The sequence below is a fragment of the Larimichthys crocea genome, chromosome I (assembly GCF_000972845.2).
Source record: "Larimichthys crocea isolate SSNF chromosome I, L_crocea_2.0, whole genome shotgun sequence".
Taxonomy (NCBI): domain Eukaryota; kingdom Metazoa; phylum Chordata; class Actinopteri; family Sciaenidae; genus Larimichthys; species Larimichthys crocea.
This window is the reverse complement of record NC_040011.1, coordinates 30359269-30386920: the sequence shown is the minus strand read 5'-3', so window position 1 is coordinate 30386920 and position 27652 is coordinate 30359269. Positions and strand designations below refer to the sequence as shown.

The following is a 27652-nucleotide window of genomic DNA, read 5'->3' as shown; positions in this document are numbered from 1 at the left end:
AACGTCTGTGAACTGAGACTTTGCTGTCATCTTGAAAGTGTAATATTTCCATATTCCTGCTTGATGTAGCATTTCAGCTGCTATACAGTTCAGGGTCTCCTTGTCATATTTGAAGTTTCATATTGTACCAAACATTTTCAATAGGTGACAGTGTGGACTGCAGACAGGTCAGTTTAGCAACTGGACTCTTTGACCTGCTCATGCCCACAGAAGGCAGTAACATTTCTGGATCTGTTTCATAGGTGGTTTCTTCTTTCTATAGTAGAATTTCAGCTGTCATTTATGGGTGCTGCAATTAACTGTGTTCATAGACAACAGCTTTTTGGAAGTGTCTGTCAGCCCATGCAGTGATGTCCATTATAAAATGATGGATAGTCTGTTTTTTAAATTCATCTTGTCCAACATAAATATAATCCTCTTTAGTGAAAATAACCCAGTAGATGGTGCTGTTGCAGTTGAACATATCACAAAACATTACAGGGTACACAGTGTACAGCACATGGTGCTGCAACAGGCTGTCAAAAGTTGCATGTTGCAAAGACCACCATTTCATTGTGGTCTGGTGTAGAATCATCCAAACGTGAAAAGCTCAGCACCACTGCTTTGTTAAGTACAGATTACTAAAATTTGCTAATACTTTATACTCCACCATGTTTAAGATGTACTGTAAATACATACTTTACATCACTATATGACATGATTTGTTTATGAAATGAAATTAAACCACTACTGTTCGATCCTTGCTCTAGCAGTTTAGCTCTAGTCTTGTACTTTCCTTTGTAAACATTTCGAATATTGTTTGAATCTTTGACTTAATAACTTAAATAATTCAATATATTAGTGGAGTGATGAGGGAGCCAATCAAAGTGTGTTCGGTCTTTGAATGACCTGTTACTTCCAAAGCCGCGTGTCCCCTGCAGCACGTAACCCCGCCCCCTCCCCGTCATTCAACTGTTGGCTCATTTCAAGCTGCAGTCCACAGCACGAGGCAGCGCCGTCATGTCCCCGAGACAAACGTGCCCCCTGCGTCTCTTCCCGCCGCTGCTGCTGCTGTTCGCAGCGGGCCAGCAGTGTTCTGCCGCCCGCCCGTTGCTCGTTTTTCTCATCGATGGGTTCCGTTATGACTACATGGATGACCTGCATGCGCTACCCGGATTTCGCGAGCTTGTGGGCAATGGAGTGAAGGTGGACTACGTGACGCCAGACTTCCCGACTTTATCATACCCCAATTACTACTCCTTGATGACAGGTAATCTATCTATCTATCTATCTATCTATCTATCTATCTATCTATCTATCTATCTATCTATCTATCTATCTATCTACAATAAGTACGATTTTAAATACTTCATTGTGTTATTATTATAGTCTTAAACTCATTGTACAATATTTTTTCATTAAAATGAAAACAATCAAGTTAAATGCAATACACACTAATATAGATACTTAAAGTGCAGCCTAATCACTGCTCAGTACGTTTGCATATGGAGATTTTCTACATACTAGAACACTAATGACACTAATAATCCTAATGATTTCGAAACTATGTGACCTTCAAACAATTAAAACAGGTTGAACCACACTAATACTTGCATATAGATTAGTTGTCAGTTGAATATTTACACCTATTGATAAACAAATAGAACTGTTGTGTATCTGAGTCATACCATTAGATTGAAGAGTAAAAGGAATTTATGTGGATTATGGCAGACCTGTCTGACTTGACTTTGTTTAAAGAAATTAAAATTACATTTTACAGAAAATATGACAATATACATACTTCAGCTGAAAAAGTATTTGCTTGTTTCTAGACTTATAACTTTCTTTTTTTTTATTGATGATCAGCATTTCACAAGCATCAATACAAGTTATTCCACAGCTGTTATCCACTTTTTTATTTACTTTATTTACAACTGTGCGAGGACCTATTGTAACTGAAGGAATTTTTCTGCACTATTATTAGGGCCCGAGCACCGACAGCAGTGCGAGGACCTATTGGAACTGAAGGAATTTTTCCATGTTATTATAATTTTTTTTACTTCTTTTCCGTCTTCTGGGACGAATTACGTGCCTGTAACATTCACGAAAAGTCACAGATTTTTGCGGGCACATTATGCCTGTGAAAAAATTCAATATTTTGGCTGTCACGTGCATTGGCGTCGCACAATGGCTCCACTAGTGCCCCCTACAAATTTTCAAAAAACGCAGTAAATGGGGTGACTTTGCGAAGGATGACAAAATTCGGTACAAGCGTGTGTCATACCTAGATGCACAGGAAGACGGCCATTTTGGGTGGAAGTTGCGTTTTGGAGCCATTTTTGCCTATTTCCACACCTCGCATATGATCGAGCTCGTCCTACAGATTAAATGCTAACAGCTTCAAACTTGCCCTGGTTACTCTTAAGCCATGGGGGATTAAAAGTTGAATACAACTTTTTTAAAGTCTAAACGCTGTGGCCGTGGTGACCCCTCAAAAATCGCTTATAACTTGCGGATACATTGTCCTATACTGACCAAACGGCATAGGGTGGATGCTGGACACGGCCTTGGTGATGCTTCCTGGTGAAAACAATGATGCCACCTCATACGGCGTGGGCATGGCCAGGCAGTGAAAGTCGTGTGATGGTGTTTGCAGTTTGAACACCTTTTCATCATCGCACGTTCATGAAACTTGGCACACATGTCCACCCTTGTACATATGTGAAGGGTATCGTGTGTGGAGCTAAATGGCTCTATAGTACCCCCTACAAATTTTCAAAACCCCCCTGCCATTGGGGATACTTTTGTGTAGGTCATGTATCTGCTATATTAGAACAAAGAACTAGTAAATGAACATCCCCCAAGAACAAAATTGGTGAGCCTCTTAAGGAATATTTAACTTTTTACAAGGACAGAAAAGACATTAAATCACTCATCCAAAAAGTAGGAGGAGGAGCGTTTGGGCTTTTCCAATAGAATATGTCTGCAGGCTTTGAGCGAGGTAAAAGCGATAACATCAGAGTTTTTTCTTAGTGAGACCTTTTGGAGTACGAGGTACCCTAAAGATGGATATCAGTGGTCAGGATTCCTCTTCCTCATCTACCTTGCCATAAATATGAAGAAATAACTGAATCAAGAAGTTGAAAAAAGGATCCAGAGATAAAGAGAGGTAGGGCCTGGAAAAAGGTACAGAAATGTTGGTAAAATGGTCATTTTGACAGAGTTAATAATTCCGACAAGAGATAATGACAAGGATGACCACTCTTAATATTTGTTTAGTTTGTTTCAATAAGATGGTAAAGTTCTCTTGGAATAGATCTTTGTGCTTTCTTGTAACTGAGAAAACTTCTTATTCTCAATGTGAAAAGCAGAGAGGTAGTGAGGTGGTTGGATAAGAAATAAAAAGCAAAAGATCGTCAGCATATAGCAAAACTCTATGCTCCGTGCTACCTCTCCAGATGCCAGATATGTCCTTGCAAGTATGGAGTGCTGTAGCAAGCGGCTCAATGACCATATCGAAAACCATGGGACTCAGGGGGCATCCCTGGCGGGTTCCGCGATGCAAATTGGACGGTCTTGACCACGGTGAGTTTGTGCAAATTGTGGCTGTGGGGTGTGAATAAAGTAACTTAACCTAGAATTAAATTTTGGGCCAAAGCCAAATTTGTCCAGCACAGCAAATAAGTACCCCCACTTAACCCGGTTCAATGCCTTCTCTGCATCGAGAGAGACAACGCATTCTGGGATATCTTCAGAGCGAGAGTAGATAATGTCAAGCAGTTGTCTAATATTGAAATAGGATTGCCTGCCTTTAACAAAGCCAGTTTGGTCTTTAGATATGATTGTAGGGAGGGCAGTCTCCAATCTATGGGCTAGGACCTTGGCTACAATTTTAGCTTCCGTGTTAAGGCCGTATATAGGCCTGTAGGAGGCACATTCAGTTGGATCTTTACCCTTCTTCGCAATAAGGGTACTACAAGCCTCAGTAAATGATGGAGGAAGTGAACCTTGCCTGCAAGATTCAGAGAGGACTGAGCATAACAGTGGGGAAAGCAGCAGAGAGAATTTCTTTAAAAATTCTGCCCGGAAGCCATCGGAGCCTGGGCACTTGCCTGACTGCATTGAAGAGATGGCTGAAGCTATTTCTGTCTGGGATATAGGTTCTTCGTTATATCTGATGAAAGACTAGGGATGTTAAGACCACTTAGAAAGTCGGGAATTGCATTAGAATCACTCTGACAATCTGAGGTATAAAGCTGGGTTTAAAAGTCCCTCAATGCTTTATTAATCTGTAGGTGATCTGCAGTTATAAGGCCATTTGGTAACCGGATCTTAGAAATATTTTGTTTTGCTTTATGACCTTTGAGTTGATTGGCTATTAATTTCTCAGATTTGTCTCCATATATGTAGAACATGGTTTTACTCTTTAAAGTGATTGTTCAATTGAGTAGGCGGTGAGCAGATCGAATCTGGTCTTAGTTCCAACCGTTTTTTATACAAATCTGGACACTTAGTCTGGGCATATTGTTTGTCTCTGATTTGGTGGGCAAGGTCTGATTGTTCTTGGTGAGATTTTCGCTTCACTTGTGCGGTGTAGGCTATAATCTGCCCCCGAAGGTAGGCCTTAAGAGCATTCCACAAAATTAAACAAGAAATGTCTGGAGACATATTTGTAGTAATAAAAAAGGCTATTTCCTCCTGCATGAATTTGACGAAGTTATCATCCGACAGCAAAGTTGAATTGAATTGCCACTGTCTGTTCCTCTGAGGGAGGCCAGGGAAAGACATGGTCAGGACAATGGGCGTGATCCGAGATAACAATACTTTGATAAGCGCACAAATGAACCAGTGGAATAAGTTCGTTATCGATAAAGAAATAATTAATCTTTGAGTATGTGATGGACGTGTGAAAAAAGTGTATTCTCTGTCATATGGATGCAAAGAATGCCATATATCACAAGCACCATAGTTAGAGAGAAAACCTTGAATAAAGCCAGCTGACCTACTCCTTGTGCTGGGGTTAGTAGAAGATCGGTCCAAAACTGTTAACAGTTAAAATCACCTCCAGGGATAAGCAAGTATGTATTAAGATCCGGGAGCAATGAAAACAAAAACAAAAAAATGTGGATGACGTAGGTTCAAAAAAACCTACGTCATCCACTTTAGGAGCATAAATGTTTACGAATACTACAGGCGTGTTACATAGTTTACCTGAGACAATTACATACCGACCAAACCTATCAGAGATCACATTATGTTGCACAAAGGGAGTATCTTGACTGATGAGAATTTTGAAACTCCCCGGGCTTTGGTTTGGAAAGAGGAGTGAAATCCCTGCCCCATTGTGACAACAGACGGACGTTATCTGAACTGCGAATATTGGTTTCTTGTAGGAAAGCAGAAGACCTTTCTTCTTTTTACAGGATGGTTCAGACCCTTAACATTCCAACTCAGTAGACCTAGATGTCTGTTCATAGTACTTGATAAATAAAGTTAGAACATGAGCACAGTGACCTAAGCAAAATATTAAGAGATAAGGTGTGACTAGTACATTGTGCTGGATTCGAAAAGATTATTACAAAATTGACATCTAAGCCCAACCCACCCTCCCCAACCAAGACAGCTGCTAGAAAAAAAAGCAGCAAGCTCATCAGAACAAACATCATTCAACAACACCTCTTCCTGTCTCACACACATCTAACCATTGCTCCCGTGTCATACACAAAAAAGGAGTCAGCACCTCCTAAAAGAAAAAGAAACACGTGTAGACCTAATCTAGGAGGTCTTTACAAACAAAATACAAAGAATAAAAAATAAACGAATGTAAGCTCTAAGATATGATTACAAATAACATAAGCGTCTAGTTCCAGGTAACGTAGAGTTAAAATTGTCTCCCAACGTAAACAAACGCTCACAGGTGGAAAAGTGCATTGTCATAGCTTTTTTAAGGGTCTTATTGCAGAGCTAAACTGTATATTAATTAACACTCATAGCAGGATTGGGCCTCATATGAGAACAGAGAGCATAAGTCAGAAGTATTAGAATTAGAAGTACTTTATTAATCCCTGTAGGGAAATTGTTTCTAAATTTCTAAAGTAAATTCAGTTTTAGATACATTATTTATGCAAAGTGACCAAACACCGTGAGATTTGCTTGTAATATTAGTAATAGCCTGTGGAAGCTGCCAAAAGGAACAGTGTTAAAATGCTCACCTATGAACCACTGCACTGAACTTATTCACCAGTATAAACAAATCACGCCGTCCATCTTGTAACTGGCCATGCAGAAAGGCAGGACCCAAAGTGGAGCCACCTTTCCTCTGCTGGGTTAGTCGTTAAACAGTCCCGTTACAAAGTTTTTGAGGATTTCGGGAGACTCCTGATGTACTCGCGCACTTCGTTCGCAGAGCTGATACACTTTCTGGCTCCACTGGGCAGCGTCAGATGGAGCCGGGCAGGGAAGAGCAGAGCATGCTTCAGACCCAGTAGTAGTAGCGGTCGCTGTCTGGGGGCCAGTTTCGATTCCAGAGAGCGATGAGCACTGTCGATTTCTGGTGGAGATGGCAGTAACTCACTCCCAAATACCTCACACAGCAGCTTTGAAAAAAAGTCAGTAGTACGTCCGCTTTCCGGCAGGCCCCAAAGTGCGCACGTTTTGACGTCTGCTTCGGCTTCCCAGGTCGGAGACTTTAGCCTTGAGCTTAGCATTGTCGTCTCTTTGAGTCGAGCAGATGTCAAGGTCCAAAACTCTTTGACTGATGTCCTCTGCAGCGAGTTCAAGGGACGAGACACGCTGGCCGTGGTCCTCTACTTCGAGCCGCGTTTGGTCGAGCTTTGAGTCGAGCTGGTTGAATGTTGTCTTGAACTCAGTGGCTAGAGAGTCACGATGCTGTTCGAGCAGCGCAGTGATGGCTTCCAGCGTTAAGCTAGCATTAGCTTCTTCTTTTTTGCTCGATTTTCCGCTCTTCGAAGCCATTTCAGGGAGAAAACTTGTTTTTTCCGGGCAAAACAGGACGGGAGATTAAAGAAGACAGAAGATAATTCTTCCCAACAATTAAGTTTGAGGGCTGCCCTACCGACCGGAAGTCCAACTAAATTTTAAAAGAAAACAATTGTGTACATCTAAAGGCCGCAGGTTTTCATGTACATGATGCGCAAAATGACAGTTCAAAATCAAAACTAGTGTGTTCTTCGGCATATAATCTTTCCCCACATGTTTGTCTCACTTTTGCGTTTACTGCCCCCTGGTGGTCGTTGGCCAGTAAAAATCTATAACTCTCCACTCTGCAGCGCTATCATTCCGTAACACTTCTATTTTTGATGCGAGCCGTTGCTAAACTGCGTAAATCTCAACAGAGCAGATTGCACCAGACAGGAAATCCGACACAGAATCAACGTAATAAACTTCCGCCCCCTTTCAAAATAAAACACAATATGCAGTTCATGTAGCTTATTACAACTTCACATCAACGTTACGTCATGACCGATGGCACCAGGTCAGCAGTCAATCGATCAAAGGGTCTCAACATGAACGATGAGAGACTAATTGTTGAAGTGGAACAACACACAATCATTTATGACACAACAGATGCTTTTTATAATCTCTTCCACGTCGGAGAAGCAAAGTCAGCTGTTTGTTATTGTTTCCTTTATACACTGTTTATCGTGGGGTCTCCTGTACGTTCAGGATTCTTGCGTGATCTTGTGATCTGGCAATACGGCTGGCTCGCTATGCTGCCATCATGCACCCAGTCGGGATTGACGCTCGGCAGAGGACGGAGCTGTTGTTGTGCCTGACCTTTCTGAGATTGTTTACTCATTCTTGTGTGGGTTTAGTGCAACATTAATTAAAACAAGTAGTTACACCAAAAAAATAAAATTGAAAGAATGACGTATTTAACAAAATTTCCTGAAACTGTACGGCGGTATGCACCAACACGTCTGTCCTCTACATTGTCAAACCGGAAGTCCATAATAATAATTTCTGTACATAGAGTAGCAGTGTCAGTGTCCTGAGGGTATATAGACAAGTCAGAGGACAGCTTCATCATGTCATGACAAGTGTATTTAGAAATCCACCATTTTTCTTGAGGCAGATACTGAGAATAAAATATTGCCCAGTATTTTCCTTTGAACGTCAACATTTTTTTAATAAGGATCCTTAAATGTAAGACCTAAAAATAGTGACTGAGTTTGTACAACCCCATTTTCCAAAAAGATGGCATGGAGTGTAAAAGGAAAATAGTAACAACATAAAAACATTACCCATATTTAATTAAAAATAGAGTCCCAGTGTCCAATCTAAGTGCGCTTTCACACTAGCGATGTTTGAAAAAATGTGTTTCCTTGGATAATCCAGTTCGTTTGAGCAGGTGTGAAAGCTCATCTGAATTGGTGCGGACCAAACGAGCAAACTCTGGTCCATCTGAAAACGTGGGTCTCCGCTTAAAGTGAACCCTGGTGCGGTTCACTAACAAAGCAAACGAACTATCCAGTGAACCAAAGATTAGAAAGCCAATCAGGCTTTCCTCTTTCTGGTGCGTTTTTCCTTCCTGGTCAGTGCTTGTTTTGGGCAATACTGTTCCCAAACGAGCAGCTGTTGTAACTGCGTAAGGATTTCCAGGCGGTTTGGTCCGGTTTCAAAAGTGCAGTATGAAAGTGAACCAAATGAAAGTGTGAGATTTTTCGGCATTCCACGCCCAATCGAGTTCCCTGGACTATCCTGGTGTGAAAGCAGCATAAACCATCTAAAGTCATTCAACTGTTTTTGGAGCAATATGCAGTCTTGGATGGTTGGTGATTTTTTTCACTTCCAGTGCTCTGCTGTCCATGGACGTCAAGATATTGGCTGAAATGTTGGTAGTCTGCTCTGATGACAGTTTCAGAACAATCATTCTTCTTCTTCTCAGTTTCTCAAGATTTGTTAAGTGTTTTTTGTGCTATAATTTTTTTTTATCATCACATTCACTCTTACATTTTACAGTTTTTTTTATGTACTGTATATATGTTCATATCTTATGGAAAGCACACAACTACTTGCTTAACAAAGGCAAATAATGAAATTTTATTTTATTTGTGCAATTTCACTAAAGTTATCTCATGACACTTTACATACAGAGCAGGTATACCGTATTCTTTATAACATTATGTACAAAGACCAACAATTTAACAACAAAGTACAAAGGTTTTGCTTCAAAGGGAAATGATCAGTCCAGACTGTCTGGACTTCAGATTTGGAAGCTGTAAGTTTTGTCATGGTTTATGGTCGTACTGTTTATTATGCAGGTTAGCCTGTTGAACTCTGCGTTAACACATAGTAAATATGGCTAACTTTTATTGTACTCATAAAAGCTCATGGAAAATGCTAATATGCAAGCATATCACTGCAGTAAAGTGCAATAAGGAATTTGGCCTGCCAGACCAACCAATGATGAATTAATGATTCTGTAGGCACACAATTGTTTTTGAGGACTCTAGCCTTACATCAGAAGTAAAGGATCTTAGCTTGATGTATTACAACTAATTCTCATAAAGTTTAATAATTAGCCATTGCAGTCTTTAGTAGCCTACTTATAATATAATATTGCTATGTACATTTTATCATTGCTTGATGTTCATAAAGAAATAAAATTCTGTTACAGGTGTCAGGTTACTGTGTAAGCAAAGATTGTGTTGCAACATCTGCTGTCCCCTCTGCAGCTCCTCTGCCCTTTATGCCTTTTTACACACCAGTAAAAAGGCCATCAAAGAGACCTTTTCTGAGAAGGATCTATGTGAGGTCGGCTTTTCAATGGTGGCTTCAGAAGGACTGGATGCTACCCATGACTAGACTGGTGCCAACAATTAACTTTATTGTCCAAATGACAGTGAAACATTAAATTTCACTGGGAATTCAATAATTAAAGAGAGTGTATGACATGCAGGAAATGACCTGGGCTAAAATCAAACCTGGGTCATTACAGTAAGGATTCATGCCTGTTGACATTTTGTGAGTTTCTATTAGGGCTTGGGTTACCCACGAGGCCAGCTTCTTTAAAAGGGAGCTGGTGACCTTTTGTAGGTGAGAGAAGTCAAGCTGTGTACCCTTCTGCAATCTAATGACTTTTCTTTGAGTTTGATAGGTGACATAAGTTATTATTATTTAGTTTTATATAAATAATTTAAATTTGACAATATGGTCTGGCCTGGTTGCTTATCTTTTTAAGAGAAGGGTTTTAAAATGTAAATGACAGTTGTCAGGACATAAAACCAAATCAAAACTTCAGTCATCAGTGAAACAACCATTATACACTGTGATGAAACTGGTTCTTCAGGACCACCCCAGGAAAAGAAGACCAAGAGTTACCAGCCTAAGAAATCACCAATTAACAGCCTCACAGATCAGAGCCCACATAAATGTTTCAGAGTTCAAATAGAAGACACAACTCAACATCAACTGTTCAGAAGAAACTGCATGAATCAGACCTTCATGGTGAAATTCCTGCGAAGGCACATGCTGAGGAAGACCATAAGAAGAAAACTGCTTGGGCCAAGAGAAACAAAGAATGGACATTAGGCTGGGCATGGCTGACGGATATGGTTCATAGTGCAAAAAGATTAAACAGCCAGGTGCCTGTTTCTGTGTGGTATGCCACGAAAAAATACTGTATAGCAGTAATGGCAAAAAAGTGCTAGCTTGCCATCAAGGTGAAGCTTCCCACATGGCTGCCCTTCGCACTCTCCAAAACACGTCCTCACTGTGCAGTGCTACAACAACAACGATGGAAGCACAACAATCCATGGCTGACCGTGTGTGCAACCAGAAAGTGTGCATATGTTTGACATCATCAGAACATCAAACTGGCAAGTAAACTTAAAATGCATATGTTGTTATAAATTGTAGGCGAGGCAACAAATGGCAATATGGACAGGATATTCAATGTACTTGTTTGCTACTTTGATGAGGACATGGGGAAAGCTTTAACCCAGCACCTGGCTTCAAGAAAAGTCAATGTTGCAGATTCCTCAACTCGCTCACAAAAACAGATATTCTTGAGTCCTACAGCTGGAACTAGAATCAGATTGTTAGTCTATTATTGGACAACTGCAGTGTTATAAGGGGGGAAAAGTCTGGAGTAGTGACATAAGCCAAAGACAAAATCCATCACTCCTGGACATCAGAGGAGATACTGTTCACATGGTCTCAAATGCAGCCAAGGCCCTTTTGGATCCTTTGTGGAAGAAATTTTCTCTGATGTGTACTATAACATCCAAAAATTCCGCATTCAGAATGATTTTCTTTTTCGGGGACTGTACTTATACATATCTCATTCACCCCATTCACACACATTCATACACTGATGGCATTGGCTACCATGCAAGGTGCCTCACTCAGTAGTGAGTGAAATGGATTCCACATTTTGCATGTTAAACTATATAAATATATGTAGAATTTGTACATACAGTGGGTCATTCCTATGTCAGTGTAAAATAGATTACCCTAGTCTTCCCATAATGGACATTAGTCTAACTCAATCTGTATGAGGCTCCACCTGGTGGCGCAACCACAAGAGTAAGCAAATCTACACGACATCTACAGTGACACGTCCTTCATCATTATATATGTTTATTCAATTATTAACTACAATTCCACAATAATCGATGAATCGTTGACATAATACTTTATACTACTAAAGCACCCCCAATTTGCAGCATATCTAAGCAGAAGTGAAATTTCTTAATAACCTAAATGTGGGTGTTACCACAGTTGAATATGGATGAAATAAATCTTGTTCTATCATTTAAATTATTTTTATACCCACATATAATATATTTCTGCATTATAATCTTTATAATATGCAAACTAAGTCAAACAAATGTAGCTTTTTCAGGTGTGTTTATTGCCCTTGATCTAATGTGTATGATGCCTTTTATGATGCAGAGGGTCCTGAACCAGGTTCTTGACAAGCATTTCCAAGAGCTGCTACAGGTTTAAATTTTAGATATTGAAGAGAATGAGATGAGGGGTATACAGTATATATGCAGTGTATTATAATAATAATAATAATGATGATGATAATAATAATAATAATAATAATAATAATAATACAAGTTGTGTTAATGATCAAACTGCAACTGCCTTTGAAGTTGCAGCATGAGAAGCCCATGCTCCATGTGTTGCTCCTGAAAAACTCCTCCTGTAAAACCTTCCCTTCAGGAATCACACCATCACCTCTTTGTCTGCACTGGCATCATCAGTGATTTTCCAGGAATCTGTCCAAGGAACACCCTAGTCAAAGCCTTGCCAAATGATGTGAAATCTGAGTTTGGTCAACTGGTTGACGAGGTGCGAGCCTACCAGATTGACTCAGATCTAGGGGCACAGGCCAAAAGTGGAGTAAAATTCTTGCCAGCAAGACACCAGAAGGAGGGATGAGATTCCCATCTTGGGGGAGTTGGTACAGGTTCTGCTGTCATTGTTCACTGGATCGTTTAACATACATAGTGGATGACAACATTGGGAATGATAGGGTCAGGTTGAACATTGAAACATATGAAACAAATGAAGGCAACAGTGACAACAGCATCCAAAATGGAAATTAGCCCTGCACTGAGGAATTCTTGCCTGTCCTCTTATGAGTGATACCAGAACTATTTGCAGAAGAAGGAGGAGATAATTTACAAGCAAAAGGAAAGAAAACTGAGAGAAGCTGTGAAGGTCCTTTCAGCAGCCTTCTCATCCTCTCTTGGAGCCAGAGCCACTGTAGCCACATCCTCCTCCTCCATTCCTGGAGCCAGAGCCATTGTAGCTAGTCCCACAGGGCCCCTTAAACTTGTATCAGGCGTAGCCAAGCTTCAGGCATATAGTTTTGTTGCCAAAAAAACAGAAAAGATGAGCACTCAGAGTTTTTGTAAAGTTGCACTTTGTTTGTTATTTAATGTTGGTTCTGCTTTTTGTAAGCAGGTAGTACTACTACTAATAATAATGATAATAATAATGAATTTATAAGTGCTTTTCTGAGACACTTTACATTAAAAGTGGAATTGGTGTAACCTGACCTGGAACCCTTTTTGATTAGATCAGCTGTTACAGAGCTAAACACAACATGATGTGAATGGCTGATGGTGTACTGTATTAATCACCACACCCTCTGATCTGCTGTATGTTCCACTTCACCCAACCCTTTAGATCGAGTACTTTATTGATCTCCAAAGGGAAATTCTTTTATTGCAGCAGCATTACAAGTAAGTAAGTTCTTTACAAAGAACATAATCATTGTCATCTGGGCTGAATCACATCCTGGTGCAGATCTGGTCTTCCAGTCATTTATCTGAAGTAAGATATGAAGCTGCTCTGGTCTCTTTTTTATAAAGGTTCATGTTAAAACATTTTTAAAACTAACTCTTCAAATGCATCTATGGAAATATTGAATTGAGAATGTCACCAAACTGAGACTTGATGTTCGCTGACAATTATTCCATACAGTAAAGCATATATTTATCAATACCTTTGACCTTTTTAAGTTTCTACACTTAAACTTCTACACTTAGACATTTTAGGTGAAAACCGATGAGAATTCTTAAATTATTAATTTATTAATTATTATTAATAAAGTCAGGAGACCAATCATCAAAAGGAGACCAATAATGTCATTTATATCTCTCCTGTGATCTTCATTTTCTTTGCTTTATAGTAATAATAACAATACATTTTATTTATAAGCACTTTAATGTATGCAAGTGTCTTTAAACAACCAGTCTCAGGATGAAAAACATGGTTTTGCTTTGTTCTATGTCAGATAGAGGGATCCTAACTTTTAGGGCCCGAGTTCCTCTACTAATAACTAACTAATGACTTTAAGACTGAGGATAATAATTAAGTGAGATATCATTTGAGATATTCACTGGTTAGCAGCAGTATGTGTGTGATTCATGCCTTTTGTGTTGTATCTTACTAAGCCCCTAAAAACCACAGCTCACACTGGCCAATGGAATGTGAGCTCTGGAGACTAATGAAATGCTGATGTGTGTGTTTTGATGGAGCTCATTGTCCTGTTGAAAGAATCACTGGCTGGAGACACACACACACATGCATTTCATCATCATCGCCCTTTATTCCTGTGCCAGCCAATCCTGCATAACGCTGAGACTCTTTTGGTTTAGACTGAACATTCCATCGATTAGTCTGTTGCAGCTTTAAGCCTGATTAGTCCCAACTGAAAATGTAAATCTTCAAAAACAGGTCAATTCAGTTTTATATATAACAACAGATCTAGACTTTAACATATTATTTAAAGAGACTTAACAAATCCCTTAACGTGTGTGTGTGTGTGTGTGTGTGTGTGTGTGTGTGTGTGTGTAACTCTTGGCAATGAGTAGTAAGATTAAAGTTTGAAAACTTATTAATTATGTTTTTGTTGTTGTTTTTTTTTGTTGTTTTTTTGTCAGGCCGTTACTGTGATGTTCATCACATGACTGGAAACTACATGTGGGACGAAGCCTCCAAGAAGGAGTTTCTGATTGGGACCAATCCTGACAGTCGGTTGCCTCTGTGGTGGAATGGATCAGAGCCATTATGGGTCACCCTAGAGAAACTGGGAAAGAAGGTTTACATGTACTACTGGCCTGGTGAGTACACACATTATTAACTTTAACACTTAGCACTAGATGTATGGATGGATGTATGGATTTTTTGCCTACACAGAAAATGTTTCAGCCACATTGTCCATGTCGTGCCTCTGACAGAATATCAACAACAACTAGTGCTGTCAAGAGATTTAAAAAACTGAGAGATTAATTAATTATGATCTGTAATTAATTGATTTAATTAATCTCTCTTTTTAATCTCACCTAAAAAATGCTGAGAAAATCCATCAACTTGAGTTATTTTCATTTAAATTCATTACATTATTGTGGCAGATGAAAAGACTGATCAATAATAAAAGAAAGTGGCTTTTATTGTTTTTAACAGATTTGAACAGATAGTCCTAGCTATTTACATTCCGCTGTATTTGAGACTAGTCCCACATGCTGCCTACAGTACAACCTTTACTTTCGACCTTTTGTCAATCTCCAAACAATCCATAAAATAAAACATCAGGTCGATATAAAGTGCTGCTGTACCTCTGTTAATCCCTCATCTTCCACTATGTTTATTGGCCTGCAGTTCACGCTATCCACTTGGTAAGAACATTCGTCAGCCTGTCGGTCGCAGACTTGCTCATACACGAGGGCGTTCTCCTCAAGTTTAGTTTGGCGAAGAGCTTTGCTATGGCTCACTAAATTGCTAACGTCTTCGCTGCTAACGTTAGCTGTTACTGCACTCGCAACTGGGTGCTTTGCGTTGATGTGGTAGGCTAAACTTGAGCTGCTTCGGTGGTAAGCAAACTCCTTCTTACAAAGAAGGCATATCACTATACATTTATCAATGGTGCCGTCGGGGCATTTGTGAAATGTAAATTTCCCATTCACTGGACCAACAACTCTCACATGCTCCTCCATTTTCACGTCTCCTCACCACTCCTTATCGTGCCCTCCCAATCACAATGGGAGCCTATCAGCTTATGTTAAAACCATCCCAGAGACAACATGTCACAATCCACTCCGGTCCCCTGCTTGCTTTTCCCTCTTACCTGCACCCAGTAACTTTCCACTCACCTGTCAGCCCCGCCTCCTCATCAGTCACCATGGTTTCTCCCGCCTCCCACACCTGCTCCTCATCAGTAATCAACCCTGTATTTAAGCACCAACCTCCAGACACTCTTTGCCAGATTGTTCTTCGCGTCATGCAAGTCTTTCCAGCACTTTTGTCCGGACTGATCTCCCGTTGCCGACCCTGCCTTTGACCTGCTCGTCTGTCTCTGCCCCGGTAATCACCTCAGCTTTTCGTCCCCGACCACGAGTTCTGCCTCAGTGTTTCTGGTGTCTGTCTGCCTGTTTCCCTGGCTGTTTGGAGGTTTCCCCGGGCAGTCTGTCCCCCTGCTCCAGTTCGTTGCCACAGACTCTCCGATTGAACTCAGGACTTATTCCCTCTCTCTCACCTGCCATATCGCCTGCTGTGAGTTTCTCAATAAGGAACATTACTAAGTATCCCTTGCTGTTGTGCTGCATTTGGGTCCTTCACAAGCCCGTTTCACAACAACTTAAGCACAAGAAGCCCATCGCATAAAAACAGATTTTATGAAAAGGCAACTCGCATAAAGAATCAGTAAAATTTTGATTTTAAATTAAAATTAGGTTAACACAATTAACAAACATAACACCCCAAAGACGACTGTAGTTAATTAATCGCAATTATCGCGATAATTTGACACACCTAAATATCACACACGTTTTATTCACTGCAGCTCACAGGTCACATGACAGCTTGCGCTGTACCTATGCTATACATGCAGCAACCCAAGGATTTTGTTCTCTTGATTACCATTTCATTCCAGACCACTTCATTTCCATTTAGTCATTTAGCTGACGCTTTTATTCAAAGCGACTTACAGAGAAGGGAACAATCAAGGTACAGTGCGGTAGGAAAGTGTGAGTGGAACAGTGTGTGGTGACAATTCTAGAAGAGTAGATTTAGCATGTCCAGTTGTTGGTAGTGCTAGCAGAGGAGGTCCTCTCTGAAGCGCTGGGTTTTTAAAGGCAGAGAGGGATGGCTCTGATCTGGTAGGAACAGGTAGTACGTTCCACTAACGGGGAACAACAGACAAGGAGAGTCTGGATTGCCTTGAACGAACGGGTGGCAGAGCCAGGTGTTGCTCATTGGAGGAGCGCAGCGGTGATGAGGTAACATATGCCTGTACAAGGGCATTCAGGTAGGTAGGTGCAGTACCGGAGGCAAGGTCTGTGTTTCTGTGTAGTATGCCACAAAAATACAGTATGGGGGCAACATGGCTACCATGTAGACGTGTCTTGGTCAGCTCCAATATATTCAATCATTAACAGAGCATCAAACATCATTTTAATCTCCTACTTTGGCTTTTTGTTGCCATACCAAAATGTTCTATAAAACATTTCCATGGTGTTATGGGACTTAGTTTTTTAAGGAAGCTATAAGCTTCTGACTTAAGGTCAGAAGCTTATAGCTTAAGGCTTAAGTTTTTTCACATCTGGGACACCTTTCTAGAATATATTGGAGACGATGGTTTCAAGGTACATTCTCAGGTCTTAATGCTCAACATGCTGTCACACTACTACAATGTTGGATTTCCCTTGGTGCACATAACATACAGTATGGCAGTAATGGCAAAAAGGTGACAGCTTGCCATCAGGTTGAAGCTTGATACAAGGCTGCCCTTGGTTCCCCACGGCTAAACTTGATGGTTTTATTTAGACCACTGTGAAACAATCAGAAAATAACTTATTTAGCTGATTAACTAAAACTGAAAACTTCAAACAATTTGTTCTTACTGTTTACGTTTAGTTTTTTGTCCTTTTTTAAATGTAAATATCATCACACAGAAAACACATACTGTATATACTGCAATATTGATACCTCATGTAGATAACAATCTGCTGTACATACCATATTTATATCAGCATCCTGATTAAAAAATCTTTTTTTTATTCTATAGATAGACACTTAAATTTCCAGTGAGCTTTCAATGTTTTAACCAATAACTATAGCCATATGTCCACCGAGAGCAAAGTGTAAACCAGAGTCAAATTCCTTGTATGCAAAAAGTGATTCTGAGTCACTAGCTTTACTGAAACCGGCACGCGCTTGCTCTCATTCACTGTCTCTCTCTCGCTCTCTCTAATATGACTGGTTGACTTGCTGTAGCTCCCAAAAAATTCAAGCCAATTTCTTTTTTCTTTTCTTTTTTTTTTTTTTTTTTTTTGCTTTAATCTATGATAACTTTAGACCCATCACCCTGACCTCTCTTATATGTCCTTTGAGGGCCTTGTTCTGTCACACCTCAAAGCCATCACCAGGCCCTCCTGGACCCCTGTAGTCTGTAGTCAATGCAGTCAATGTAACCCTCCACTACATCCTCCAGCACCTTGACCCCCCAGGAACCTACGTCAGCATCTTGTTTGTGGACAGCTCCGTCTAAACACCATCATCCCAGCTTTTCTACAGGACAAACTCCCCCAGCTGAGTGTGCCTGACTCCATCTGCAGACGGGTCACAGACAGAAGTCAACACCCAAAGCTGTGAAAACATGTCCCTGGCTCACAGACTGTCAGCAATGGATCCCTCCAAGACTGCGTCCTTTCTCCTCTTCTTATCTTCCTGTACATCAGCAGCTACTACTCCAGTCATCAGTCCGTCAAGCTCCTGAAGTCCACAGACAACACCACCGTCATTAGACTCATCTCTGATGGGGATAAGCCATAACTGAGTGTGCCTGATGTTTTGTTATGTATGTTTAATATATTTATCATTGAGAATAACTTAATATTGTTAACACAACCAAGTAAGTGTTATCATTGAGCTTAAAAGGTCACACACTGTTTGTGTCAGTGAGAGAGAGAAGGCCAAAATATCAAATAGTAAAAAGTGTGTGTGTGTGCACGTGTGTCTGTCTGTCTGTCTTCAGGCTGCGAGGTGAAGATCCTGGGTGTCCGTCCATCATTCTGTGAGGAATATGTCTACAACCCCTCAGAGAAAAACCTCACAGATTCAATAGTGAATGCGCTCAATGTCCTGAGGTAATAAGACAATGCTATGTACTCAGTGATGTCCTCTGATCCATGGCTTACTTTTTTGCCCAAACTTGAGAGGTATTAAATGTTCTTGCATCTACTATATGGCACTAAAAAACTCCCACTGATTATATGTAATAAAATAAAACAAACAGCATAAGGCACACTTTCCTAGCCAGACGTGTTAATTATTCAGCATGCAGAGACCGGAGTTCCAGCCATGGATCTTAACAGTGTGTTGTGTGGCCTGCTTTAAGGTTCAAGGTTAATTTATGTGTGATAATATAACACAGGTTTGCACAATGAAATGCATGTTGTAGTCCCTTTATGGTATTTAACTTTATCTTTTATGGTGGAATGCAGAGGATGACTTTATAGGGATTAACATCTAAAATGTGGAACTATAATCACAGGCTCCCTGACCTCCACCTACAAAGTAGGGGTCGACCGATACGGGTTTTTTGATGGCCGATGCGATACCGATTTTTTTCCCCGTGGCCCATGGCCGATACCCGATTTCCGATACCCGATTTCCGATACCGATATGGGTTAAAAAAAAGTTTAAAAAATGACAAATATTCCAGGTCTCAAGTTAAAAATAAATAGCCATTTATTTAACATAATCAAATTGAGGTAGAACTTCAAGTAATAAACAATGAACAACCAAGTAATACAAAAATAAAGTGTCTTGGTGCTTTTAGAAAAGCTGAATAACATAAAATAATAAATATTTCAAGTGACTGAACTGACGTTAAGAACAAGTAACAAAGCAGCAAAACAAAAAAATGTAAAATAATAATAATAATAAATAAACAAAATTGTCATGCCATTATTGCTCCCGCGGTGTCGACATGCACTGACACGGCGCTACCCCATGTGTTCAAAAAATATTCCCGTACGTAAGCTAAAGTAGTCTATGGCTTAGCAAGCCTCTTCTCGAAACCCCAAAACGTTTCATTAGGTCCTGGACTGTTGGGTTCGTTGTGCAGTTATCTGATTACAGCAACTGTTCCGCTCCGCGCTGATCTCTTTTTCTCGCTCCTTCAGTCTCTCCCTAACGTGCACACGTGCACACACACACACACACACACACACACACACACACACACACACGCCCACTGGGCTGCTTCAGTTTCACCACCGGTGTTCGCTGCAACACTCCAGCAACAGCGACCGAGATTCTTGAAACATTTGGTTGCTATCACTTTGTGGGAGAAGTGTAGCCTACCCTTATACTGCACACAATATGAGTGGCGAGTTACGTTTAGGAGGGATTTAGAAGTTTATTCAGTGATAATCACTCGCATGCCATTATTGCTCCCGCGGTGTCTGAGAGGACACTGACAGGGCGCTACCCCATGTGTTAAAAAAAATATTTCCGTACGTAGGCCTAAGCTAAACTATGGCTTAGCAAGCCTTCTCGAACCCCCTTAAAGTTTCATTATAGGTCCTGGACTGTTTTGCAGATATCTCCCAAATCTGACATCTGCCTACAGCAATGACTGTGTCGCTCCTCACTGATCACTTTTGCTCGCTCCATCTGTCTCTCCCTCACGTGCGTGCACACTCACTCACACACACACACACACACACACTCTGGGCTGCTTCACCGGTGTTCGCCGGTTTAACTCCTTCAAACGCCGAATTGACAGTGACTGATAACAACACAATATTCTTTAATATTTATTTTTAATATTCTTTGGGCTCTGTGCAAACACCTCTGCTCATTGATATCACTGATGTTTGGTAGATGGGTAACAATAATGTTCTGGGCAGCTAACCCACGGTAGAAGCCTTCTGTCCTGGGCTATGCAGAAATGCTCTTGTTCTTTGCCTCCTTTTTTTTTGGTTTCGTTTGTGTTAATTAGGTTGTTGTGCATGCACCACCTTGCAAGGTAGCTGATTTGCTCCCAATATGGTGTGGTCCACAAAATTAACACGTCAACACTGTAGAGGTTTTTAGACAGTGTGTGTGTTAGAAAAAGTTTTTTACATAAGTCCTATAATAATGTATCTTCAATAATGGCTGTCTGGTGTGCGTATGTGTAGTTCAGGGCAAGCAGGCATGGCAGCAATATATTATGAGAAAATAGATGTGGAGGGCCATCACTTCGGTCCAGACTCTCATCAGGTCAGAAGCGCTGTGCAGCAACTGGATCTCGCCATGCAGACACTCATCAGCAAAATCAAAGTTAGTTAAAATCAGTACTATTGTTATTATAATTACAGCTACTATTGCTTTTCGTGTCATGTAGTTTATTATTATTAGTTTATATCTGTTCTGATTTTCTTGCAGGAGAAGAACATGGTGAACCAGCTGAACATTGTGCTATTTTCAGACCATGGTATGACAAAGATCCAGTGGATGGAAAAGGTCATAGAGCTGGACAAGTATATAAACATGTCACACATTGTCAAGATGATGGACAGAGGACCAGTGGTCAGTCTGTGGCCCGAAGACAACAAATTACAAGAGGTGAGATAATCTCAAAATCTGTGATTTCTGTTCTGCCATGGTGCGCTTTATGATTATGAAAGTCAGATAGAACAATTATATAATGATTCATGAAATAATGATAAGGTGTTAATATCTAATCAGATACACAGCTGAAAAACATCTAGGTCCAAAAAAAGTACCAGAGACGATACTACAGACACATTCAAAGAGTGAATTTCCCTCTTCACCTCAATCCAACTAATCCATGACCCCTTCAGCACCCATGCAAAAGTAAAGAGCTGGTCCGTTGTTCCATGGCCAGGACAGAATCCTTTGCTCCTACTGAATCTGGGGTTCGACAATCCGTCGGAGCCTTCTTTCCAGGCTGAGCGGTGATACCTCAATAATTGGAGCACACCATACGGCCCCCTTTTTTTGAAAATGGGGACCACTACTCCAGTCTGTCACTCCACATGCACAGTACCTGTCCTCCACGCGACACTGAAAAGGCGTGTCAACCAAAACGGCTCAACAGTGTCGAAAGCCTTTAGCATCTCTGGGTAAATCTCATCCACATCTGGTGACTTGCGACCAAAAAGCTTAACTACCTTGGTGACCTTGGCCAAGTTCTCTTTAGTCTCTCCTCCGTCTCCATGGAAGATGTTCCTCTCACTGACGGGCTGCCCTGCATCCCCGTATCAGGCGCACCTCTCCCCGCCGGGACAGTTGTCGCTTCAATCCTTCTCCTGCTCAGGTCTTTAGCAGCCTCTCACGCAGTTTTGTATGTTTTCGGGCCGGTGTCCCAGTGTATCCTCATTCTGGCCATGGGTGTCTGGAAACAGATTCCTCTCTCTCTTTTTTTTTTAACCTTTTTTAATTCCTGTGTATTCCTTTCTTATCTGAATTATTTCTGTGGCATAGTCGTGATCAAAGAACAGTGCCTGGTTGTTATGTTGGGGTCTTTTCTTCCAGGCTTCCCTCAGTACGATCTCTTTTGTTGTTGCCCTCTGCTCCCTCTTCCAGGCCAGTTTCTTCCCTCTTGGTCGATCAATCTTTCTTGTAATATTTTCTGTTGCTTCAGTGTTTGGAGCAGTACCTCTTTTACCTTCACAATCTAGTTTTCCATCTCTTTAATTCTTTGCTCAGCCTCTGTAATTCTCACAGGTTGTATTGCTAGCTCCTTCCCTGTGTCTGCTAACTTTTGATTAATGTCTCTCTTAAAATCTTCGACTTCTTCCTTAAGTTCTCTTTTCATTTCCTCTTTGAGTGTGCAAGCTTGTTTTGAAGTCGCTGATTTCTCTGTCTTTCAGACCTGCACATAGCTTTTCAACAGTTCCGGTCTCCATGCTTTCGCCTTCTTCCCCTGTGTCCGACATGTCTCCTCCGTCATCGGTCATTTCAGGTTGTTTAACTGGGTTTTTCGTACTTTTTCGTCCTCTTGGTTATCTTCCCTTTTCCATGTTCAGTGCCAAAATGTTAAAACTCATTTTAGCAACCAAGTTCGGCTTTTTATCGAGTTTCGATCGGGAGCTAGCTGTCTATGCTGCCCTCCTGAGCTGGGTCCCATGTGACCTCAACAATCAAAGTTTTAAACATGGCCCACTCGGATTCCATGTCGCCAACCTCATCACCGGGTAGTGATGAGTCCTCCTTTTCACGTGAGTGTCCAAGACATATGGGCGCAGATCTGATGACACGACCAAAAAGTCGATCATCGACCTGCATCCTAGGGTACTCTGGTACCAAGTACACTTATAAACATCCTTATGCTTGAACTTGGTGCCCATTATGGACCATTCATGACTAGCACAGAAGTCCAATAAAAAAGCACAGCTCGGGTTCAAATCAGGAAGGGCTGAGCCCTGTGGGCTAAGGCAACAAATAAACACAAACTATATACACACATTTTGGCTCCTACACATACCGCAACAGTTGCTCTGCAGCTAATGTCTCCATTCCTCCAATGCTAGTTTGACAGCCAAAAGCTTTCTGTTGCCCACATTATAATTTTGTCCTGCAGAGATAAAATGTTGAGAGAAAAAAGCACAGGATGAATTGAGAGTCGAAACTGAAAGAGTCAAACTGGATGAGTACTGGAGCAGAGAAAAAAAGTGTTTTCAGGGTATGGAAAAGGTGTAGTTTATTCAGGAGAAGGGGATGCTTCACTATTCTAAGTTCTGGATGAATAGCCCAAATTTGCAAAGCCCAGAAATCGTTGCAACTGTCACAGCAATTACCTTCTCAGGGTCCGTCCACATGCCACACTTTGTGGCTGTGCCATAGGTGTGTGAATGGGTCAATGAGATATGTAGTGTGAAAGCACTTTGAGTGGTCGGAAGACTGGAAAGGAGATATATGTACAGTCCATTTATCATTTATTCTTTAGCAGCCACTGAAGCATGTGGTGTACATGTTTAACTGGATCTTTGGAGAAGATAAAAGTGTCAAAGAGATAGGTCAAACTGTTCAGATTGTGTAGCCCAGTTACATTTGAAACAATGCACCTGTGACGTCCCAAAGTAGAGAAAAAAGAACATTCAAAGAACCATAACACAGGGTAATGAACCGAAAAAAAAAGTCCTGTGTATCTTTGTCTGTAGTCTGTCAGTATCAGCAGTATTATAAGGAGTACTGCAGCTGTAACATGACATCAAACCATTCTTTATAGAACAGTGCTACTAATGTCACAGTCAAGGCTCAAAATACACTGCATGCAAAACGGCTCCGGAACGGCTCCGTCGCCGTTTCAGTGTTAGTCAATGTGTCAGCTCACACAGTCTCCGTCCCCGCTGCGTCACGACTCCGAAACGACTGCGCCAACCGGCAGCCCTCCGCAACACATACACAGAGCTTCTGTTTTTCACGGACGTCGGAGCATGGCGCATAAATTCAGCACAGAGCAGACCGTGCGGGGAAGGAAATCGGCTACAAAATAAAACCCTGGTTTATTTTCAAAATAAAATACTCTGCATTCACCGCGGATCGAGTTTCATTACAAGAACACATCATAATGGGCAGGGTTGACCTGAAGTCAACAGGTAATCCTTTTTATAAGGACACCAGAAAAAAGCCTTTGTATCTGCCTTCTGAGTGCTGCAGTTGAGTCCTGTATCCGAGTAACAACTAAAGCTATTCTATTAACACTGTGTGTGTGTATATTTTTTCAGGTGTATGCTGCATTGTCCCATGTCCCAAACATGCGTGCATATCGCAGAGAAGAGATCCCTGAACGTTTCCATTTTAAGGGAGGAAAGTTTGTTTCTCCTCTGACACTATTGGCTGAGCCTGGCTGGTTCATCGCTGAGGTAACGAAGAAATGTTTCACTTCACTCTTTCATTATCAACACATTCACCAGAACAAAATCTATCTATCTCTCCTCTTTACCTGATTTTGTATTTTCTTAGTAAGAGCAATATTTGAAGTGAATGAAAATATTTGATCTGCTCAGAGCACAACATATTGAGATGAAGTTCAGTTTACCAAGACATTTTATCATTTGTTTGAAACTTGTTTCGACAAAGTCATTCAGACATTTGACAAAATCATTTGGTTGTAGAAGTTATTAGTATCTGTCTTATCTGCATAGTTTTTGTCTATTCATTCTCTTGTTAAATATCTGTTTTGTGTGTCTGTGTCGGTTCACTCCAGAACAAGCAAAGTCTCCCATACTGGAAAAATGACTCTGGAGAGGCCTCAGCATGGCAAAATGGCTGGCATGGTTATGACAATGAGTTCCTCGACATGAGAGGTTTTTTCTTGGCAACAGGACCTGGTAACAAACAAATCATTTTTTCACCTGTGATCTATCAGGCAAACAACACGCAGTGATGCAGTCTTCCAACCGTTATTATCTCTGGATAATAACAAGCAATACTTTAACCCTAACATTTTGATTACACAATAAGTTGTAACTAACTTAGTATTGTAACTAAGGTGATGGGAACTTAACGACTTCACCATTTACAGGCAATATGTTAGCAGGCTTATTCTAGTATTAGATAAGTAAAATGTATCTACCATAATTTTAGCATTAAAAAAAACAGCCTTAAAAAAATCAATCTCTGTAAGCATATGCTATATTGAAAATATTTTCACTGTTTAACTTACTTATACTAACTGAACTTTCTTATTCCTACACAGCCCAACTGTGACATGTGTGACTGTGACTGTAATCAGATCAGCTCTTTGGATCAAAGTTATAGCCAAAAAGACACAAGCATGCACCATCTAAAATCTTTAACAACGTGAAGTTTGAACAGCACATCTTTGGTGTAGTACAGTGCTTGGTGCAGTTGGGCTGTTTAGGAATACAGAAAATCTAGATGCATTAGAGAGGCTGATTGCAGGTAGAACGGTCCACAGCAGTGCAGAAATCTGCTTTTGTGCTGGTATCAGTCTGCTTCTCCAAACTGGGGGCGTGCTGACTCTTTGTCTACTCAAGCAATTACATTACATGAGAGACTTTGCTTTACCGTCATGCCAGTAATATAAAGCTCATTGTCTCATGTAATATAGCAATTATACAATAGTTACATAATCCAAATTGTTATGGAATTTTCTATCCTTAGGTTACACAAGGTCACATGTGGGCCTTAAGGTCCTCGGCAGTATTACATTACATTACATTGCATTTAGCAGACGCTTTTATCCAAAGCGACTTACAGAGGAGGACATAAACTGAGATTAGTTGTTTGGCTTTGATTGAGAACCGTAGGTGCCAGTCTATCTCAACACTGTGGTGGCCAGGGTCACAGAGACCTATTGCTGCCTTCTTAGACATAATAGATAGCTGCCGTTGACGTTCCAGTCTGCGTAAACAGACATCTGTGTCTCCAGACTAGACTAGCAGGGTGTTCTGTCATGCTGATTTGATCATGTTCTAAATATTGAATGTTGACATCAGGGATGGGCATTCGAATACATTTCTTTGATTGATCATTTGGAAAATTAACGATCAATTATCGATTAATCATTATGTTTTTTATATTAGAAGTGCAATACAAATACAATGTTTTTTCCTCAATGAAATCTTTATTAACAGAAGAACAGTCCAACTCTTATGGCAGTTAAGCTCAACGTTTAATGGTTAAATGCGGTGTGGCGATCATATTAAACAATAACTTATTAAAAAACATAATACTTTGGTCAAAATGTACTTAACTTTAAAACCGAGTCTAGAAAGACTGGGGAAAATAAGGGAGAGATTACGTAACAATTAATTACTTACCAAAGCCTCATAAAAAATAACTAGTAACTCACATACAGGCTACATTGGTGATGGACACCTAACAGTAACTTCAGCACCAGCCTACTGATTTTTGTTGAGAAAGATAAGCATGTTAACGTGCTCTGGGGTCGGACGCGAGCACAGCCTGGTGACCATCAGCCCAGCAGCCGAAAACACACCCGCTCTGAGGGGACTGACAGTGACGGGATGCACAGGTACCTCCACGCTAACTTGACCAGCCTGGGGTGCACTAACGTTAACCAGGGTCGGATGCACGTTGTTCAAGTGGTACATCATTGGAGTCATAGACGTGTTGTACTTATACACGGCTTTGTAGTGTTTGCAGTGAACTTTGTTATTTTTTAATTCAAAATGGTCCCACGCCACACTTCGCCGTGACCTCTTCATGATTAATTTTGAAATCTACGGAAACTCACAGGTAGCTGAGTATGCTGTTTTCTAAGTCAAATATCGCCCCCGGTTGGTAAAATGTTTCATTGCTGCCACACAGTGAAACTCATTGCATTGCTTTAAGACTCACACTATACAGCACCTTTATTTAATACCAACGTTTGATCGATTAAAAAAAATTAACGTGAATTAAAATTATCGATTAATCACGCCCATCCCTAGTTGACATGATTACCAAATCAGGTTGCTTGTTGAATGTTGGTCGACTGATTATGGATAAGTATAACCCACTTCAAAATACCTGATCTGTCCATTAAGAGTTTATTTATGCTATATTAAATATTGTAAATTATAATATAAAATGTGTAAATTTGTAGATCTAATTACATTTATTTATTTATTTTTTCATTCAGACTTCAAGCGGAATCTTTGGGCACCTCCAATTCGAGCAGTAGACATTTATAATGTGATGTGCTGGATGTTGGGAGTGGAGCCTTTGCCCAATAATGGATCCTGGTCTCGGGTAGAGTGCCTCTTGAATGGCTCTGATGGTCTATCCCAGTCCACAACCCTCTGTACCTGCTGTGTGGGTTTGTTGGGAATACTGCTGGCACTATGGGCCTAAAACACTTAACAATTCATGTTGTTGTCAGTCCAAATGATTTGCTAGAAATAGAACATTGATTAATTAATATGAAAGGCGGAGAAACGAGCTGCAAAATGTGACCTTGACCTTTTCATGTCTGATCAAAATGTGGGGTTGTCTGAGGTGTGTGTGTGGATAGATAGATCTTGAAGATGCTCAATGTGAACCTCTCCTATACTAAAACTTTTGTTTGTTTTTTATTGTTTTGTTTTTTTAAATATCTTGTAAATTCAGTGTGTATGGTGCATATGTAAAACGGAGATCTTTGTATTGGTTTGTCTTAATTTAGCTATTCATGTCTTTGTGTTGGATCTGTAAGAAATGTATG

At 40.6% G+C, this 27652-nt stretch overlaps 1 protein-coding gene across 1 annotated transcript; it reads left to right on the top strand.

Annotated features, from left to right (window-relative positions):
• Positions 1 to 925: 925 nt before the first annotated feature.
• On the top strand, positions 926 to 27548 carry enpp6 (ectonucleotide pyrophosphatase/phosphodiesterase 6). Its single transcript, XM_027284077.1, has 8 exons — positions 926 to 1249; positions 14406 to 14585; positions 18497 to 18608; positions 20652 to 20793; positions 20899 to 21078; positions 24207 to 24344; positions 24689 to 24812; positions 27092 to 27548. The coding sequence occupies exons 1-8, from the start codon at positions 1000 to 1002 to the stop codon at positions 27301 to 27303; spliced, it is 1338 nt and encodes a 445-aa protein (XP_027139878.1). The 5' UTR covers positions 926 to 999; the 3' UTR covers positions 27304 to 27548.
• The last annotated feature ends 104 nt before the right edge of the window (positions 27549 to 27652 follow it).

Bases quoted from the DNA above. Each gene is read 5' to 3' on its own strand.
- enpp6 (XM_027284077.1), top strand. From the start codon at position 1,000: ATGTCCCCGAGACAAACGTGCCCCCTGCGTCTCTTCCCGCCGCTGCTG. The intron at 14,586-18,496 runs GTGAGTACACAC...GTCTGTCTTCAG, and splicing joins TTACATGTACTACTGGCCTG to GCTGCGAGGTGAAGATCCTG. The intron at 24,813-27,091 runs GTAACAAACAAA...TTTTTCATTCAG, and splicing joins TTTCTTGGCAACAGGACCTG to ACTTCAAGCGGAATCTTTGG.